Raw genomic sequence first — 20,221 nt, forward strand, 5'->3', positions numbered from 1 at the left:
ATATATCAGCCCTAGGACGCCTGAAATGATGAAATTTTTCTCTAGTATGATTCATTTGTTTGTTCAAACCTTAATATACAAATCAAGCATTTGATAGGAATTACAAAACGTGTTGGATATGCAGTTGCTGAAGAAATGAGAGTTGTCATGGTTTCTGTACACAAGCCCATGTGCTTGGGAACAGAAGTACAAACGGCTCCCTGGCAAGCTCAAAGATTCATTAGAAGTTTTTCCAAAATGTGTGCGCCAAACATACGCTTACTCTACAAGTATTTCCTAGTCTCTACCCCAGAAGAGGTGGGGTTTGGCCAGCAAGTACTTCTCTGTGAAACATAGATAGGGTTTAACACATTTAACCACTGGATTTCTCATCACCACAAAATAATCAAAGCCAGTATAACAAGGATCCTTCCACAGAGCCTTCCTATGAACAGGGAAAGAGGGAAACAAATGTCTTATCTGGGCAAAGTGGTAGCATAATGAGAGGAAGGGGAATATGTTAGGATCTGCAAGCTGTGGGAAATTGGGTTTCAATGTGCTCAGGACATACTGAACACACACCAGGTACACTTACCTGATATGATCCCATTTGATCATCATGACCTTTTCAGGTGATGGATTATCACTATCTTTTTTTTAAATGGCTCAATTCTTTTAAGTCGACACTACTTTTTTATTGTAAAGATACTGTACAGAGGGGTAAGGTAACAGCACATTTCCTATCATTTCCTATCGAGCATTGTTACTCCCTCCTTTGTTTTTCCCCTAATTATCCCTTCCCTCCTCACCTCTCCCCCCTTCCCCCCCAAGATGTAAAGTTCACTTTCAACATAGTGTTTTGTATGCCTTAGTATTACAATAGGTCAACCTGTATCCTGGTTTTATCTATATCTTTTTCAATGATGAAACTGATCTATGGGATGGAGTCAGAAAGTATCATCTCAGAGCCTGGGATGTTACTAATCCTCCTGCCTCCAGTGCTCTGAAGAGCTGAGTCAGTACAGCTCCTGTGTGCAGTGCAATGACCCTGGAGAGGCACGACGGCAGAAAGCAGAGGCCCCTCACAGTAAGCTGTGCAGCCACCAAGTACCCCAGAGTCACAGATCTGTCCTACTATGGGTATAGCCACACAGGAGATACTGGTAGTTCTAGTGAGGACACAACACCTTCTCAAAAACTCTACATTCAGAAATGTATGTTTTCAGCCCATTTTAATTAGTGTACACTAAAACCATATGGAATTACTCAATTCCACTTCTCTCACAGGCTATCCTAATTTCTTGATGTGCTAGTGATGAAAATTACGATTATCCCATAAACCCTCAACCCTTAAGACAAAAATAGCAGTGGAAGTTGGGATATCAAAAAGGAAAAAGAGTGTTGGGGTATTAAAAGACTCTTAACTATCTTAGCATCATGTTTTCCAACCCTAGAATTATTGTAATAGAAGCAAAATGAGGGAACCAACAAGTAATATGGGTGATTCTGATGCTTACTCCAGGCTTAGAGCTATTAATCTAAGCAACCCTCAACCTGCCTTTTAATTCATGAAGCAATTCCCATAGAAAAAGTGGAAAAATCATTTTCTGCCCTACCAATTTCCAATTCAGTGTCAAACTAAGACCATGTGAAAATTCCAAAAGATTCTCATGAGAAATTTTCAAATGTGAAAATGGACTTAACTTTCATTTCCTGTACAGAAACAGCATGAGGTTTATTATTAGAGAAAATAAATGTAAAATTTCAATAAAAGCACTACATATTTTTATGCACATGGTTCACTTGAGGATTAAACTGCTCCGAGAGAACAATCTGGCCATCAGTTTTTATAATGGACTCAGAAACTCAAAGGATACACAATTATAATAACCTTCTTAACATAAGATACAAGGTACATTTTACATATAATAATTTCAGAAACATAGTCTTCCTAAAACTGATAAGAAAATGAAACAGATGGGAAGGGATGGAAAGGGGAAACAAAGAGGAGGCAACAATGCTTGATAAGAAATGTACTCGTTATCTTGCCCATGTAATTGTAACACCTCTGTACGGTATTCTCACAATAAAAAATAAATAAAATTTAAAAAAAAAGAAAATGAAACAGGAAGATCACACCTTGGAGTGAGCATGGTATTGTGAATGAAAACAACTCTTATAGAAAGCCATTTTGCAAGCCATATTCTGACCTTTTAAGCCTATTTCTTGATCAGATTAGAAGTCAAATCTCCAAATGAAAAAGTTATATGCACAATATATATCTATTATAAACCTTAAATGAGGGAGACAGTATGTGTAACAATATGGAAATGTTATATTTAATAAAGTATCATGTGACAATCCAAAATGCAAGCTAGAGATGAACATTAAAAAGATGATACAGAATTTTATCTCCATAATAACTAAATTTTTAAAAAATCAATGGACAGGCCAAGAGCTTGTGGCTCATACTTGTAATCCTTTCTACTTAGGAGGCTGAGATCTGAATATTGCAGTTCAAAGCCAACCTGGGCAAGATAATTCCATGAGACTCTTTTCCCAATTAACCACAAAAAGCTGGAAGTGGAGCTGTGGCTCAAGTGGTAGAGTGCCAGCCTTAAACAAAAGAACTCAGGGACTGCCACAGCCCCAAGTTCAAGCCCCAGTAACAACACACACACACACACACGCGCGCGCGCGCGTGCGCATGCACGCATGCACACATGCATGCATATATGCATGCATGTTAGAATTTGGGGAAATTTTTCCTTTTTCAACACTGGGGTTTGAACTCAGAGCCTGTGCTCTTTGAGACAGACACTCTATCACAAAGTCACTCCTCACACCCTTTCATTTTTCTTTTCACTCACCTTCTGTTTGGGGAGAGCAAAAATTAAATATTAACATTAGTAAAAATGTGTCTTCAAGAAGCATTAAACACTTTCAAACTTCACTTTAGATAATCAGTTTGTGACTATGTATATGTGTGTGTATATGTACTATATGTATACAAGAATGTTCATGGGGGGAAAAAAGAGACTGGAGAAAGAGAAGGGAAAACCATCAAATTAGTCACTTCCAAAGAACAAAAGATGAATTAAAATGAGACATAAAAATATCCTTAGCTCCCTCTAAGAATCAAGTCACACCACAGACCAGAAGTGCTACCCACAGACATGATGATGCAAAGGGAAGAGCAATAAATCAAAAACAACCTCTACCAGCCATGATTTTTTTCTCCAAAAATAATGTTAATCACAGGATCTAGCAAGCAAGCTAACATTTGTTGAGCTAAATTTTAAACAAATGACTCTAACTTCAAACTATTATTAATCACAACTGATCTTTAAAAGCCATTTGGGTTTATGCCTGTGACGCAGGGAGCAAGTCTAAAACATGAGTTCTTCAAAGTCTAAGAATCCCAACTTTCTGCCAAACAGGGTTGCCTGGCCTTGTGCCGGCACAGCCACAGCTGGAAATGCTACTGTGTTGGCTACAGGATACCAGCTTCTTCTACATGTGAGCAATAACCCTATCACAAAGCTTAGTTGGATACCAATCTTCTGGATTCTGTGAAGATGTACTAATCAGAATTAGGTGATATTTTTCATTCCCAAAGCACTCAAAAATGATTGAGGAGAAATGACGAAATGAAGTAGATGTGCAATTTCAGGCAAAGTTCAGAACTTTATAAATCAGCAAAACATACACTCTGTTGCCAACAATTCTCAAGGCACTTCAGTGGCACAAACTGTAAGACATCAGCTCATGATGATTAGGAAACAATTACCAAGAAAAGACTCCATTAAAAAAGAATAAAGGAAAAAATCTAACCATCCATCCATACAGGTTTAATCTGAAACACTTGACTTAGTATCCCCGGAGCATGTGTTCAAAGCAGACACACTCTGCTGTTAAGATTTTAAAGCTACCATGAAGGCATGCCCATTTTAATTGTTGTACATTAAAACTATAAAGTTACCCAATTCCACGTCCCTCACAGGGTGTCCTAATCTCTGGCTATGCTAGTTATAAAAATTATGATTACCCCATAAGACTAAACCCTTAGAATAAAGTTATCAGCGAAAGTTAGGACATTAAAAGAAAGGAAAAAGGATAAAGTTGAGGGTATTAAAGACTTCTTGCATTACTCCTCGCATTGGGTCAGAGGAGGGCAAAACATAAAGTATAATTTAGATACAAATAGAAATCTAAATACATAAAAAAGTTCTTCTGTTCATGAGGGACCATTTCAGACATATACTCTGTAAAGTAACTTTCCAGTTGTGGAAAATATGAAATGCACCAAGTTGATATGAAATGCACCAAGTTGTGCTATAAAAACCAGTTTGTGAGCTGGGTGCCAGTGGCTCACGCCTGTAATCCTGGCTACTCAGGAGGCTGAAATATGAGGACTGTGGTTCAAAGCCAGCCCAGGCAGTAAAGGCTGTGAAACTCTTAACTCCAATAAACCACCAGAAAACTGGAAGTGGTGCTGTAGCTCAAGTGTAAGAGCACTAGCCTTGAGCTGAAGAGCTGAGGGACAGTGCTCAGACCTGAAGTTCAAGCCCCATGACCAACAAAAAAAATAGTGTGAGGGTTGTTGGGGTAAGAATACTCCTTACTACTTCTGTAAATGTACTTAAGCATTCCACTAGGTATTTAAAGTTGGTTTAAGTACACAAAAGACAAGTGTGAAAGCTTACTGCAAGAGAGAACAATTTTAAAACGAATGGCAAATGTTTCCATAACTACCACGGCAACAATTCATCAAATTCCTCCACTAAGATAACTCATCAACAAAAGTCACCTAGCCAGGGTTCCCAATTTAAATTAGACTCATTCAAAAGGTACAGCCTGCTTCTTACAAAGAATGACTTCCAAATGACTTCCAAATGTGAAACATGGCCTTTCTCAACAATCAAATCATACAAAGGAAAAACCATCCATAGGAACAGAAGTCACCGTTAAATTTATTTGTATATTCTCAAATTAAACCTGCCTTGTGAGAAAAACAAAGAAGGAAGGAGATGAGGAGAAAGTCATATAGGAAGACAAGAAGAAATAAAACATACATCAACAAACAAAAGAATTAGTTTTCAGTCATCATTTCTTCTCCTGAATTTCAAACATAATGCCATTACATACTACTTATTGGCTGTAAGTCAAATATAAATGTCCATGTGCAGCTAGAAAAGAGGATTTAAGGAACAATATAGGCCCTCTACATTCCTCTTCTCCTTTGTAACAGTAGCATCAAGAAAATGTGGATAAGGACAATATTAGATCAGATGCTTACCATTGCTCACCATCCTCCTGGCTACTTCCCACAAAACAAGTCCAAAGGCCCAAATATCGACCCTCTTGTAAGAATCAAAACAATCCACCTGGATGGTTTCATCTAGAACTTCGGGGGCCATGTAGCGCTTGGTGCCCACACGGGGGTTGTTCCCTACATCAAGTTGATTGGTGCTCTGGGAATGCATGACTGCCAGGCCTAGAAGAAAGAAGACAACCATGTCATTAAACTCACTTCCTCTCATAGATGGCTGCTAAAGGATTTAAAATAAGCCCAATCAAAAGCGCCCTCTGGTGATAGGTGTGCTCACTGCTGTGTTAAACCCAGAATAATCCCCTGCATTAGTCATGACTTTTGGGAGTGAGAACAGTGAGAGGGACTAAGGCCAGAAAAATGAGGAGACTATTAGGTTAATACACGAGCCTCTAGGAGACAAAAAAAAAAAAATGTTGAGCCACTGACATACCAACACACAACAGCAATATGAGGCCAATGTTTGAAGTTCACAGGAAAACAGGCTTGCATGTCATAAGTGAGCCTGAAAGTGTCTTAACAAGGAGCAAATGAAGCGCTGGAAATCCACTACTGCCCCCACTCATCTCCAAACACAAATTTCAAACAGTGTGAGACTGAGAACTTGAGGTAATTGGTCACCTTATAAAAGAGTAGGCTGTGACAGACACTGTTACATTCCTAAAAGGAGGGCTGCACATCTAGGTAATCAGGCTGACTAAACCGATAGGGTTTTCTTTCTTTAGAATGAAGAAAACAGTATTAAACCGGACCTTGATTCAAAGAGCATTTCTCAGGAGAATGGTTCTGAAACACTTAACCATGGCTCATTTCAGAATTCCTCAGTCAATTAGCAAGATGACTCGCCTGGCATTCCTCACTAGCCAGTGGGGATGGACAGATTGTGCATGGTTTATTTGAAGATGGGATTATTTATTGATGCACATACAGATCAACTGAAAATGATTGCTTTTAACACTCAGTATAATGAAAAGTGTCAAATGGGAATAGGCTGTCCCTATGAACTTCTGTAATCTAAAGATCCCTTAGAAGTACCTTAAGCAATCTGGAGAGAGATTTTGCTCTCAGCCCATAGCTCCAAATACATGAGATGCTGATTCCATGCAATGTCACAGAGAGAGCAAACACCATCTCATCTTAATAATTAGCGAAGATATCAGCAAATATCATTGATTAAAGAAGGCTGTAGGTACACCTCCCCTTATTTTTATAATCATCTCCAAGATTCAATGGAGTAATAAAGAGACAATCAAGTGTTTTTAAAACCATAAAAGGCAAGTTACAAACAGTTCTATTTGTTCACTTGGCTTACTCATCATCTTAAGATAGGAGGTAGCTCTGTGGAGAGGTCGACAGGACTGCCATGGATGTGTACAGGTCAAATGTGGTGATGACTACAGCCTTGACCCATAGCTTGGCTGTAAAAACCCCCCTCCCCCGATTCTCTGCATGAGAACCACACTGACCTTCAAAGGAACTTGCAGGATAATACATTGATTTTAAGCTGCTAATTTTAACCTAGTGCTACAATTATTAAAGAGACAAAAACAAATATAACATGTAAAATTTGAATTCTTCTCTGAAAAACTAGAAAAAAAATTGCTGTACGTGGTAACATACATCTGTAATCCCAGCACTTGGGAGGCTGAGCTATGAGGATCACAAGTCTAAAGCCAGAATGAGATACATTACAAATTTAATGAAAGCTTAAGTTACACAGTGAGACACTGTCTCACCAAGCACACAAAAATCTGAGAAACTTAAAGGTAATAAAGAATTATCAAGACGTGTTAGGTGAGATAAACTGTGATATGCAGCAGATGAATTTTAAGGTGTTTTAGAAAATGCATTTTGAAGTACTTAGAAGTGTTTCCATGTCTGCAACCTAGTCCCAAACACATTAGGAAAAATATGCACTCAGCCACATAGAAAGCCAAATATATAAAACTTTAGTAGATTTTTTTGTCGGTCATGGGGCCTGAACTCTAGGCTTAGGCGCTGTCCCTCAAGGCTAGCACTTTACCATTTGAGCCACCGCGCCACTTCCGGCTTTTTGTGTATGTGGTACTGAGGAATTGAACCCAAGACTTCATGCATGCAAGGCAAGCACTCTACCACTGAGCTACCTTCCCAGCCCAACTTTAGTAATTTTTGAATCTAGTTGTTGAAGATTTTAAGTAACTACTCAACATTCTTTCAACTCTTGTGGATGTTTAATGTTTTAGTGCTATAAAATAATAGTTGTCTTTGGCAATATTTATAATAGAACTGAATTTCTAATGACTCCTCCTTAGTTTCTGTGAAAAAATACTATATAAAATATGCGTGATGTGAAAAATACTATATAAAATATGGTTTTACAAGAGCTAGTTTCTCCACGAAATTATCAATTCCCTAATGACTTTTTGGCACAAATTTTTACACCAATGTATATATCTAACTGGAAGACTGCAGACCAGTAGGAATGCAGTTGAAGCAATAACAAGCTAAATGTAACTGAACATGTTCCCATTCCCTTCTATCAAGTCCCATGTACTGAATCTAAGAGCTATCTCACTTTATCTATTCTTGTCAGACCACTGGATTACACAGCAGTTATCATTTAAATCTTTATTACTTGCTAGCATTGATAATAATTCTTGAATCCTGTAAGGAAGGCTTGAATGAATTTTAGTGACAGAACACATTATTGTGGAAGTTTCAAAAATACAGAGGTATAGTAGGTAACATCTAATACTGGTGGTATTCCTCACGCTAAGACCCCTTGGTCCTTTACATGAATGTAAGCAGTGCTTGCACATAGGTAAGCAGATTTGTGCAAAAATACAGAATAAGTATGAAGAAAAGTCAGACTATTACATTACCCTGACTGCTCTAACAGCTGCCTTCAAGTCCTATAATACAACTGAACTGCCTGCAGAAACTTTGAGGTCATGCTCTTAACACTTGGGGAACATTATAAAATAATTTTCCAAAACTGAAAGACTATAAAGAGACTCAAAAGAAGTAAATTTTCCTAACATGTAAAATCCCTTGTGTTAAAAAACAGAAATATAAATTAACCTTATAATTTAACATAACTAAAACTAATTTTGTCTAAGTCCATATCATTCTAACAATAAGTACAACATTATAAAACATAATTAATCAAGAAAAATAAGGACTCTCAATAGTCTATTAAAGTGAATAACCCAATACTGTAACTCAGTTCTTATTAGCACAATTATTCAGCCATTATTCTACGAGTCTAGGATGAATGTGGTTTAAATAAAAATGCCACTATACATGAAAATTATCTTATTTATAGTGCAATTAAAGCTACATTAGTAGTTCTCTAACACCATATGAATAAGCCATTTCCTTAGGGTAATGAATGAGTGGGTTCAAAGCCTATTTTCCTCTTTCCCAAATTGGTCATTTTGCTTCAGTATAGAAGAATGCTTTCAGAAGCTGTTTTAAAGACAAACTCTTTCCATAAAAATGTAGAATTGTGCACCTACTTTGTGTGAGAATCTGTGAAATCAGAATGAAATGGTAATAATGGTTGTTTCTGAGGGTTTTTGCAGGAACTAACTGAATGAGCCCAGGTGACTTTCTAAGTATATAATGGGAAAGTCTTGATAGCCATAGTCTTGATAATGCATAAAATGGGATTTACAGCATTTCTAAGAATGGTCATAAGTATTGAATGTTTCAGCACATATTTCACCTAAAAGAATAAACAAATATGTGTCTAATTTATACACCAGTAAACTATTGTGCATGTTGAAGCTGTTATAAGAAAGGTAGTCTTTATCTTTCGTTTACATTCCAGTGTTTCAAAGATTATAGTGAATGGATAGATGGAAAAATGGGTGGATGGATGACAAAGCTTAGTAAAAGAGGGGAAATTACTGATGGGAAAATCCAAGTGGTGGGTATACAGTTTGGATTGTAAGGTTCTTTCCATTTTTCTGGGTGTTCAAGTTTTTCATAACAACACATGAGAAAAGAGGGGTAACTTAGCAAACACTGGAGTTAAACCTAAGTAAAAGTAGAGATTAAAAATATTTTTTAAGATATACCCAAATCTGCTATGCAACACTGTCCATTCTTCTTCACTAGGATGTTTTTGCTCTTTAAATCTCGATGAGCAATAGCTGGTTTTCCTTGGGTCCCAAATATCTCTATGTGCAAATGTGCAAGACCACTGGCTATGGACAGCACTATTCGAAGGCAGCTAACTGTATCCAGTGTTGTGAGCTGAAGATAGTCATACAATGATCCCATTTCATGGTAATGTGTAATTAACCACAACTGGGTACTGGAGTGTCTTGACGTCATGTCAGAAGCAATGAAACCTGGAGAGAGCAAGAACAAAATTAGCACATGTGAAACTTCCACACATTGTATCTTTTAGTATTCAGAAGTGAGACGCTTACAGTTGTAAATAGAGATCTAGACACTTTACTAAACATTCTCAAGAAACCTAAATATACCAAAAGAACCCTTAATCTTTAATAGCTTCCCCCCACAAAATGCCCTAAGTCATAAGACACCCCCCCCCATTCAAAAGACATTGTATCTGTGTAGGCTCTAACTGAATTTTCCCCAAGGAAGAGAAATCTGATTAAATAAATGATAAGCAAATCTTTATTTCATTACCTTCCCTAAGTGCTATCAGTCTTAAATAAGAATTTTGTTTGCCCATTAATTATGTTCTAAGTCTATAGAACATAATTGAATATTTATATAAGCAGGATACTTCTTCACTGTTTACCTCTCAAATATCTGATTGCTTCACAATGCTTGAATACTTCTGTTGGATATTTGTGTTTTGCACCAAGCACTCTATTATTGATGGAGGTGGCATAGGCACCTTAAGTTGGAACTCTGGCATGGACACTGGATTGTTCATACCATAGGAGAAAGGATTAGAGTCTATGTCTCTTGCTTCACAATCAAAGGCACCCTCGCTGGCTCTTCAAGAGCACATAAAACTCATTCTGAAGTGAGGTGATCTATGTGAGCTCAGTGACTATGCTCCCAAGGGACCAAGTACCTCAGGTAGCTGTGACAATAGAGGCCACATCAAACAAAGCATCAGCTGTTGACAGGTATACCCAAAGCTGTACAACTTGATTATAATACTGACTCCAACATCCCCAAAATTGTGATCTTTCCCAAGTCACATAAAATCTCCACTTTAGTTTCTTTACTTCTAAGATGAAGATATCTGCAACGTTTATCTCATGAGGTAATTTTGAAATAAAAGAGGCATTGTGCTGAAAATGCTTAAATACCTAACATAAAGTAAGCATGGAAGACTAGCTGGTATCTACTATATTTTAGCATAGCCCAGAGCTCAATTAAAGCCATAACAACGACTTTATAATTTGTTTGCAAATTGTTTCCTTCTCTTCTCATAACTCTCAGGAAATTCTGAAAAAAATACACATTTTAATAGTTCAAGAGAGTTTGGGTGTTGAATGGTGGCCGCGGCTGCATAACAGTGCAAATGCACCTAATGCCATTGAACTGTGTGTTCCAAATGGATGAAGGGGAAAATACTTGGTTGTGTTTTTAAAGAGCATAAAACAAGACTTCTGAGAAAATGCTCAGCTTAATCAATGTCTTTGGGTTCAGTGATGGGGAAAAGAATGCTAACAAATGTAACTTTGAACAAAGTCACATAGTAAGCCTCTGCTAGTCAACACAGGAGATAACAGTTTCTCTTTCCATACCACTGTTCCAGCCATCATATGACACAATTTTCCATTAGCCACCGATGTGCTAATTTCCATACCAGAATAGAAGGAAGGCTTGCAATTCAAACTGGTCCATCTTAAAGGTACTATGTTATTGTGTGATAAGTTCAATTAAAGATAAAAAAGAGGGCTCAAACTTTTAGTTGGATGTATATAGAGGTAAATCGACAAGATAGAGTATAATTTATATATTTTGGGAAGCTAGCATTAGCAATACTCTCAAGTGGGAGGGACTGTGAGCCAGGCACAGTGTGGCATGTGTCTCTGCTCCCAAGCACGGGAGGCTGAGATAGGTGGACTGCTTGAGGCCAACCTGGGCAAAACAGTTGGACCTTGTCTCAAAAAGATAAACAAAAAGAGAAAAAGAAGCAGCAGCAGCAGCAGTAGCTTTCCAAACACAACAGGCTCTTTTGATAAGAAAGAAAATGATCACAGAAAACAAAGCTTTTGTGCCCAGGAAGCCAGAAAAGTGGGGAAAGGAAAGCTGTCAATCTCTATGACATTTCTTGACTAGAGGTAGTAATCCATCCATATGGCTGTGATTATAATGAGAGGATAAAGATATCATAAATTCAGAATTTCTACACATCATTGTGTTATAAGAAACAATGTCTTATCCTATGTGTTCATACTAAGGGAATATAATGTGAATCATATTTTAAAAGTATCTTTTAAATTTCCCTTGTGATTAAATCTAATTTAGTAAATATTTATTGGGTACTGTCACATGCTAGACATTGTGCTCAGCACTGGATATGAATGTAAGAACAATGGAAATGAGTTTTGCCACTGGTGTACAATGGAGGGATATCACAGATCACTTACCTGAGGTGCAAGGATAAGAGACAATGTGTGTAGTATGCAATATCGCAGAGTATTCTGCGTAGAATATCTGATTCCCATAGTATGAAAGAGGGATGGGTAGATGTGTCCTTCCTTCAAGTCTTATACCTTGCATGCTTAAAGCTAGGTACACTTCCCATTAAGATTAATTCCGCTGCTTAGGAATACGTACTTCTTGTACACCACGGCTTCTAATACAATCAACTCTCAATTTGTTGTTTAAACCTTAGTAAGTTCCAGAGGCAGAAGGAAAGTTGAAACATTCATGGGCAATTTTCACTCCAAATTTCAGAAGCAACTTCACTGCTAGATGGCAATCTAGAAGACTGCAGTGTGCAGCACAGAGCTGCAGGTTAAGAGTCAGCCTGCCTACTATGTTCTTAGATCTCCTGCCTCGCTTGGCTGAACATCAGTTGCCCCATTAGTTAAAACTGGGAAAATAAGACTACTTACTTTCTTATGGTTAGGGTAAAGATTACATGAGAACACGTATGACAAATACTTCTAACGGGTCAGTATCCACCGTGACTTTTGGTGGTGTTACTGTTGCCATTGTAGCTATTACCCTTAGGTCTCTAACTGCCATGCAATGTGGGGTATAGGCAGAAAAAGGTGAGGATGTGCAAAGCAGCACAATTTCCATGGGGAGAAACTGGAGGGGACTGCAAAGTCTGGAAGGGGGTTGCTAGAGGATCCAGAGCAACATGAACAAGGAAGAGAAATAAATGTTATGGCAACACCAAGCAATGGCAATACTGATCTAACTGAATGTGAACACAAGTCTACCTGTAGCCCTCAAATGGACAGTCTTGAATGTCAAGCCTAGAAATCACAAAAGTTGCAGTCAATTTTGTAGTCAAAGCCACCCTGAACAGAAAGATGACAGCAACAAAGCAAATGAAGGGCATTAGGTGAGGACTAGGGCCCAAGGGGACAGAAAAAGAAAAGAAAGAGATCAACAGCAGAAACTGGAATGATTTGAAGCAGAGCTTTGGGCAACCTACAAACCATCATTTACTGACAGGCTTCCTCAGATTTAAGAAATTGATAGCAGCAGGATAGAAACACATTCTTACATCATCTTTAAGCCACACCAAAACTAATAGCCAACACTATCATTTACAGTTTAAAAAAATCTGTGTAAAATTTACATCATCTATTAAAGCAGCATTCCAAGCAGCATTCCCTATACATGTATTATTATGAACACATTTAGAAACTGAAAACTACAGAAGTCAATGTCCCCCAGGACTATGTTCACTCCTTCTATTACCATAGCCACATTTCAGTGGGCACTTTACATATTTCACAAGTGTTGCTAAGCTTTAGTTTCCAAATTAAGATGTATGCTGAACTGCTCTGTAAATCTGGTCTTTAAAAATGATGCCTAGTTTGAGAGAATGTGCATTTCATTATGATGTCCCCAAGAGCTGTGAATCTCTAGGAAAGAGTCCAAAGATCTTTCTTAGTTTGATTCAAGTAATAAATATTCAAAAAGGGTGGAGTTTAGAACAACTCTAGAAGCCTTGAAGTGAACAAGATGGGACAATTTTTTTGTTGTTGTTTAAATAACGAGCTGCAGATGTAGGAATAAGAATGAGCAATAACGGATTTCCTTCTTATCATCCACACAATCTTATGACTTATTTTCAGATTTAAACAAGAAATTGGTGTTAAAGGAAAATAAAACAGAACATGCATGTTGTATATCCCAATAGAAGTCTCTAAGAGAGACTAAAACTCACACTCAGCAAACAAGAGCAGGGGTATGCACTTCTCTACTCAGATCCGTTAAGGAGAGGTAAATGCTCATACTTACCTAAAATGTTCTCATGCCTCAACATCACAGTGTTGTACAGCTCTGTCTCCCTGAACCATGACTTCTCATCCCGGGAAGAGAAGATCTTCACAGCAACATTTTCCCCTTGCCAACTGCCCCTCCATACTTCACCATACCTGCCTTTCCCTGTGGAAAGTGAGATAGATGTGACTCTAGAGGTAAGTATGCAAGAAGCAGCCAGCCTGGTGATTCCTACAATCTAGCCAATGAGTCCAGCACCTGCAACTCTTTAACATGCCAGTAGGTGAGATTTAGAAGAATACAGATGATCAGATTTCAATATAGTACTGAAAGCCTAAAAGAGTGTGTAATGAGAGTAATTCAATGCCTTGCTTCTTTCCTTCCTTCCCTCCTTCATTCTGGATCCAAACAGGGATTTTCTAAGCACACAAATCTGAAGTGTATACACTTTTTTTTTCACAAAGAAATGTCTAAGTTCTGAGGATTAAAAACTATTACAACCAGGCAGGTAGTACTGATGGCTCATACCTATAATCCTAGCTACTCAGGAGGCTGAGATCTGAGGATAGTTGTTCTAAGTTTGTGACAATCCTATGTCCAATTAACTACCAAAAACAGCTGGAAGTGGAGGTATAATTCAAGTAGTAGAGTATTAGGCTTGAACCCAAAAGCTCAGGGCCAATGCTCAGGTACTGAGTCCCAGGACCAGCACACTTGCATGCAGGCACGTGTGCAGGCAGGCAGGCACACACACACACACACAAACACACAACAACAACAGCAACAACAACCTAATACAACCAAACACAAAACTGTTTAAGAGACTGTTGAATTCATTACCACTTTCCTTATAGGAAGATTTACAACTATTCTGATTTCTCACACTGGTCATGAGTATTTGTTTATTAGTTAGCCCCTGCTGTACCACAAAAGGCTACACTCAAAAGGACACTAAAAGAAGAGATTCTGAAAACTATAGTGACTTCAATTGTGAAGTGACCTGTCTAGTGTTCATTACCAACATGCTCCCCTTTTCATTCTCTGTAATTATAGGTAGGGGTGATCAGGGCAGGAGGAGGTACCATGAGGACCAACTTGAGGTCAAATCAACCTGGATGTCAATGCAATAGGAGACAGAACTTCCGGGCAGAGAGGCTGTCTGCTCAGTCACATGATGACTGGGACCACAACACCGTGATTAGCAGCTACAGCATCACTCACATGTACGAAACTATAGTGCTTTTCTGGAAAACTAAGCCAATGATATCCCAAACAGGAAAAGAAGGCAGGTGTGTCCAACAGACACTCTGGAGCAATCAACAAAACCACTGAATTAGACACAGGGTATGATGGCCAAGGGAGAGTGCTTGACTAGCATAAGTGAGGCCCTGAATTCCATTCCCAGCACTGGGGAAGGGAGAGACAAGACACTGAAAGTAGGTTCCCTGATAAAAACCAACATCCCCATTCAATACCAATGATTGATCTAAAAGGATTTTATGTGTGGTTGATAAGTACTGTCAGATAATACAAAATCTATTTAGTACAGGATTCATTTTAATCAAGTCAAAGCAACTGCTCAGCACTGGGAGCTAGAGATAAGCACCAGCACTAAGATGCTATGAAAATTAGCTGCAAGAAAAAAAAGATATGCTAATCTTTTCCTGCCTTAGGTTCCATTTTATGTCTTGATTTTTTTTTCTTTTTCCCTCATTTTTTTCATTGGAAAGGAAAGAAATATATCCCAAAGAATTGTGGACATAAAGTTGCCTCAAATCTCTTTTTTTGGTTTTTCTTTAAGAAAACAGACGATATGTGGCAGGGTATGTAGATAAAATTAAAATAGAATTCTATTTCAATGGTTTTCAAATACTTCTCAGTTGTCAACGGCTTTTTGCAAATGCAATCTTAGGCAGAAGCCCCTAAAACAAAAGAGAATTGCCTGATAGCCTTGATTAGGGGGTCCTATGAAGATCCATCCAGGCACCTGAAACTTAGAGGTCACTGAACACTCTCTGCAAATGACTGACCTGTCAACTTCCCATGTTTCTGAACTACAATTATTAATACGACAATCCAGGCAGTTTAATACCTTTCTTTTTGCTGAAAGCTGTAGCATACACCACAGGTTTCAGAAGAGGCTTTGCTTTCAGTGGAGACTTTAGTGTTTAACCCAACAAAAATGCAATCAAATATGCACTGCTCTGAAATATGCTAAAGAATACCAATGGGACCAGAAATAGCACATACTCATAAAGGTGCAATTGGACTTGGGGGCTAATCTGTGAGTACTAAGTTACAGATGCATTGCTACCCTGTAAATGGTGAGTATCTGGGACAGGAAAGGAGAGGCTTTCTTCCTATCACAACCTGGACTTCTTGTTCAGAATCAAGCAGAATGCAGGATTGTATGAGAAGACAGCTCTGGTTGTATGTAATAGGCCTGTGTGGAGCTTTTCCATCTTTGTCTATTCTTACTCTGCTGTGGAGGAGTCATGAACAGTAGAAAGCAATGTCAGAAACTATAGACCTAGAGAAAAGGCATCATGGCTGCTGCTCTACCCACCTCCTCAGTTGCTACTACCAACTTTAGGAATAATTCTCCATGAAGACAGGAAGAGAATACACATCAGTACTGAAGAGGTACAAGAAGCTATGATGCACAGCTACCTCCCCCCCAAAAAAGATGATAGGACCAGCAGCTGTGATGCTCCACTCACAGGTACCCTGGACAATGGGAGGAGTTTGGTAACTTTATATCCCTGCTCTACAGCCATCTCTGTATGCCATGGAAAAATTATTGAAAATTCATTTGCCATATGCAAACACCCAGTTGATACAAGAAACTAACAAATACTGACTTTAAAAAAGCATTTGCAAGGGGCTGGAAGGCGGCTCAGTGGTAGAGCGCTTGCCTTGCATGCATGAGGCCCTGGGTTCGATTCCTCAGCACCACATAAGCAAAAAGAAAATAAGCCGAAGTGGTGCTGTGGCTCAAGTGGTAGAGTGCTAGCCTTGAGCTGAGGGACAGCGCCCAGGCCCAGAGTTCAGGCCCCACGACTGGCATTTGCAAGCCAGGCGCTGGTAGCTTATGCCTGTAATACTAGCTACTCAGAAGGCTGAGATCTAAGGATTGCAGTTCAAAGCCACTTAGGAAGAAAAGTCTGTGAGAGCTTATCTCCAACTAACCACCAGAAAACCAGAAGTGGAGCTGTGGCTCATAGTGGTAGAGTGCTAGCATTGAGCAAAGAAACTCAGAAAGAGCACCAAGGCCCCAAGTTCAAGGCTCAGGATCAGTATGAAAATAATAATAATAATGATAATGATGATGTTGATCATAGTACACATGGTAGAGCACCTACAAGTTCAACCCTCAGAGTTCAAACTCCAATAATAACATAAAAAGAATAAAGGAGCACAAATTATACATATACCATGATAAATCAATGTAAATATATATTCTTATATGGGGAAAATTAGAGACTATACAAAATATGTAGTCTTGCTCAAATAAGGTAGTTAGGGAAATACTGTTGGTGTACTTTATTTCATTGTACCTGTTAATAAGTATACATATTTGTTAAAATTATTTATTTTTAAAAGAGGGGAAGAATGAGAAGGATTAGAAAATTGCACAACCTAATCATGTCAAACTATACTTGGAGTAGCCAAATCAATTCATTTTAAGTATTCCCATCATCCCAAAGGGTTATTTGCAATGGAGAGCTTTTATCTGGGCATCCTCTATACAATAGTTTCTACATGTTCAGGCACTCAAGCATGAAGAACAGAGACCACTGGGCTCCTCACGTGGCCTAATATGTTCTAAAGTTTAATAAGGAAGCAGTAGGCGATAGAAAGAGACCTTCTAAGTTATATTCTACATCTGGAGCCACAACATACGCATATCTCCCACCAAGAAAAAGAAAAAAGAATTACCAACACACTCCAACAGTGTAATCTGTCGAGCCACTGTTCTTTGAACCAAAAAAGGAAGACCGGAGCCACTTCCTGATGTGCATGAATGATCCAATAAATCCTGTGGTTTAAGACAAGAAGAAAAAAGACACAACTGAGCAGCAGCTCCTGGTTTAGTTTTTAGCAGGTATGCCATTGCGATTTACATGAGGGTAGTAGCCTACACACACATTGGCATGCATGGAAAGTCCCATTGGAGAAGACATGCTTTTGTTTCCTAGGAAAACTAGAAACCAGACCTTTCCTTACTAGGTTTTCCTGAGGAATTAGGAGCCCCCCCTTTTATTTTATAAATACAAGGATATATGAAATCCAGTATGTTTACTGGATAAAGAAATGTCAAAAGCAGGAGTGAATACAGGAGTAAGCAGAAGAACAGGGAAGGGAAAGGCAAGGAGGGACAATATAAGGGACAGGGCTAGATATTTACTATACTGTGCTATGCTCATTACATATCTATCAAATGATCTGTTGTGGTTGCTATGCCAACTAAGAAAGCCTAATTAGAAACAAACAAATTAGGACTATGAACTAACAACTGTAATTTTTTTAATGGAAAGTCTCCAATAACCATGTGAACCATTAAATTGGTACACTCAGCAGGGATGGGTTCCCTGGATGGAGATTGTCTTTTAGGGAGATGAAGAGCAAAAGGGTCACTAATTTAACGTCTATTTGTCATTTTTTAATACAAATTACTCACAAGTACAAATGGAAAAGATAAAGTTATGAGTTTCATTAAAAATATAAAAATAGAGTCCCAAAGTGACTTCTACAAATGAACACACTGAAGAAAAAAAAAAGAATCCCAGCTAATTCATTCATTAAACTTCCCTTTTTACTCTGAGTGTAAGCCAAGAATACAAAGTCTTTTGGTATCATGCAGCAACTTTGTATAATAAACAATACTGTGCTTGTGGTGTCAGTGGCAATGCTGTGGTACTCTTCCTCTCTCATACATGTTAGCTGTCCTATTAAAGTAAGATGTTGATTCTATGAATTTAATCTCCCTTCACTTTCTTTTAGCCCTAGTGCAAAATACTGTTGATAGCAGAATTACCAAAAGCTGAGCATCCACAGGAAGAAATTCAGAACCTTTACAAACCATAAAAGGGATAATCAACAAGAAAATGAATGTAGATGAAATAGTCTATACCTCCTAATCATTTGCTCTCTTGCTGTTTTTCTCCCTCATACATTCAATTTCTTTATGAGAAAAATAATTCTGCAAATTAATCTGTTAAACTTAAATTTGTAGCTTTTCATAATGTATAATTTTGGTTCCAAACTCAGTCCAAGGTTTTAGAGGAAAAGCAAAGTTAACCGAAGAGTCGCAAACATCGCCATCAACTTCTAGGCCCCAAAGTGTAGGCAAGCAGTAAGGGAATGGCAATGTTTTGTGGAATCATACTGATGGGCATAGTGCTTAAATAAACAAGTATATAGACTAACAATGACAATTTGCTTTAAGAACTGCATTCCTTAATGTGTTACTAAGTCATGATACAGCATCATGTGACTTAGTGGAGCTTACTGTTTTGGCACATGAACTTGCTCCTCTTTCAAAATCCTAGAAACTATTTAAATGGTAATTTACACTAGATATTTCAATGATTACCCATGGCAATTAGTTATGTTAGCAGCTCTGAAGCAGAAAGTTCTGACTACTCTATTTTACGGTCTTGCTTTTCTAAACCTTTGTCAAGATTTATCCTCAGATCTTCCTAAATAAACTCATTTAGTTTTCCTTAAAGCTTGGAATCCACTGATGAGCAAATTTCAAACAAAATAATTATATTTTTCTGTTTCTAAAATGGTGTGTCTATCCTTACCCTCCCAATTCTATGATATCAAACTTCTGTAAGTAGAAAAAAACAAACACATTTACATGTGTCTTCTTCATACAAAGTGACTAATGGCCCAATAATAAGGCAGACAGCAGGGACAAATGTTTCCCAGCCTGAACCAACCATTCAATGTGCTGACAAGCTCCCTAGAGGTAGGTCCTACCCAGGTGAACACCTAAGCTACAAAAGGCCACCAGCAAGAAGGCATCTTCTTTAGCAAAAAGGAAGGTGACTTAATACAAGACGATTTTAGATGATCTGTAGCACAGCATTACCATTGAAACACATTATAAAGACATGACCTTGATTGTCTCTATATCATCAGGTTGACAAAGAGATCATCAATTTGACATTTGTGTCTTTTATACCTCTCTTAACATTCACAAAACTTTAACTTTCTCAGAGATCCAGGTCATATCCATGCAGGATTTGATTTTTATTCTTCTGTATTTTAATGCAACTTTATTTCTATGTAATCTCTCCTTTTCCTAAAGTGTAAAGTTTTTTTTAATTAACACGACAAAACAAAATTTTTAAATACCTAAAAGTAAGCAATCACTTTTAATGTGATGTCATCATTTTAAGATATGCTAAAATGAGTTTTTTGCATAGTTTTGATTTTGTTTTCTGAGACAGCATCTTGCTATACATAGTTTAAGCTGAAATCAAATTCATGACCCTTCTGTCTCTACCT

At 38.0% G+C, this 20,221-nt stretch overlaps 1 protein-coding gene across 5 annotated transcripts in view; it reads right to left on the reverse strand.

Moving 5' to 3' along the window:
• The window catches only part of Acvr1 (activin A receptor, type I), a 120,609-nt gene that overhangs the window by 11,730 nt on the left and 88,658 nt on the right, over window positions 1-20,221 (reverse strand). For all 5 annotated transcript variants that reach the window (XM_013030474.1, XM_013030465.1, XM_013030447.1 and 2 more), the window contains 4 exons: window positions 17,642-17,741; window positions 13,721-13,867; window positions 9,376-9,651; window positions 5,279-5,476 (listed from right to left, as the gene is read on the reverse strand). In XM_013030474.1, the coding sequence (XP_012885928.1) occupies window positions 5,279-5,476; window positions 9,376-9,651; window positions 13,721-13,867; window positions 17,642-17,741 (721 nt within the window). The remainder of the gene's footprint in view (window positions 1-5,278; window positions 5,477-9,375; window positions 9,652-13,720; window positions 13,868-17,641; window positions 17,742-20,221) is intronic.

The sequence above is a fragment of the Dipodomys ordii genome, unplaced genomic scaffold (genome assembly GCF_000151885.1).
Source record: "Dipodomys ordii isolate 6190 unplaced genomic scaffold, Dord_2.0 Scaffold5, whole genome shotgun sequence".
NCBI lineage: Eukaryota > Metazoa > Chordata > Mammalia > Rodentia > Heteromyidae > Dipodomys > Dipodomys ordii.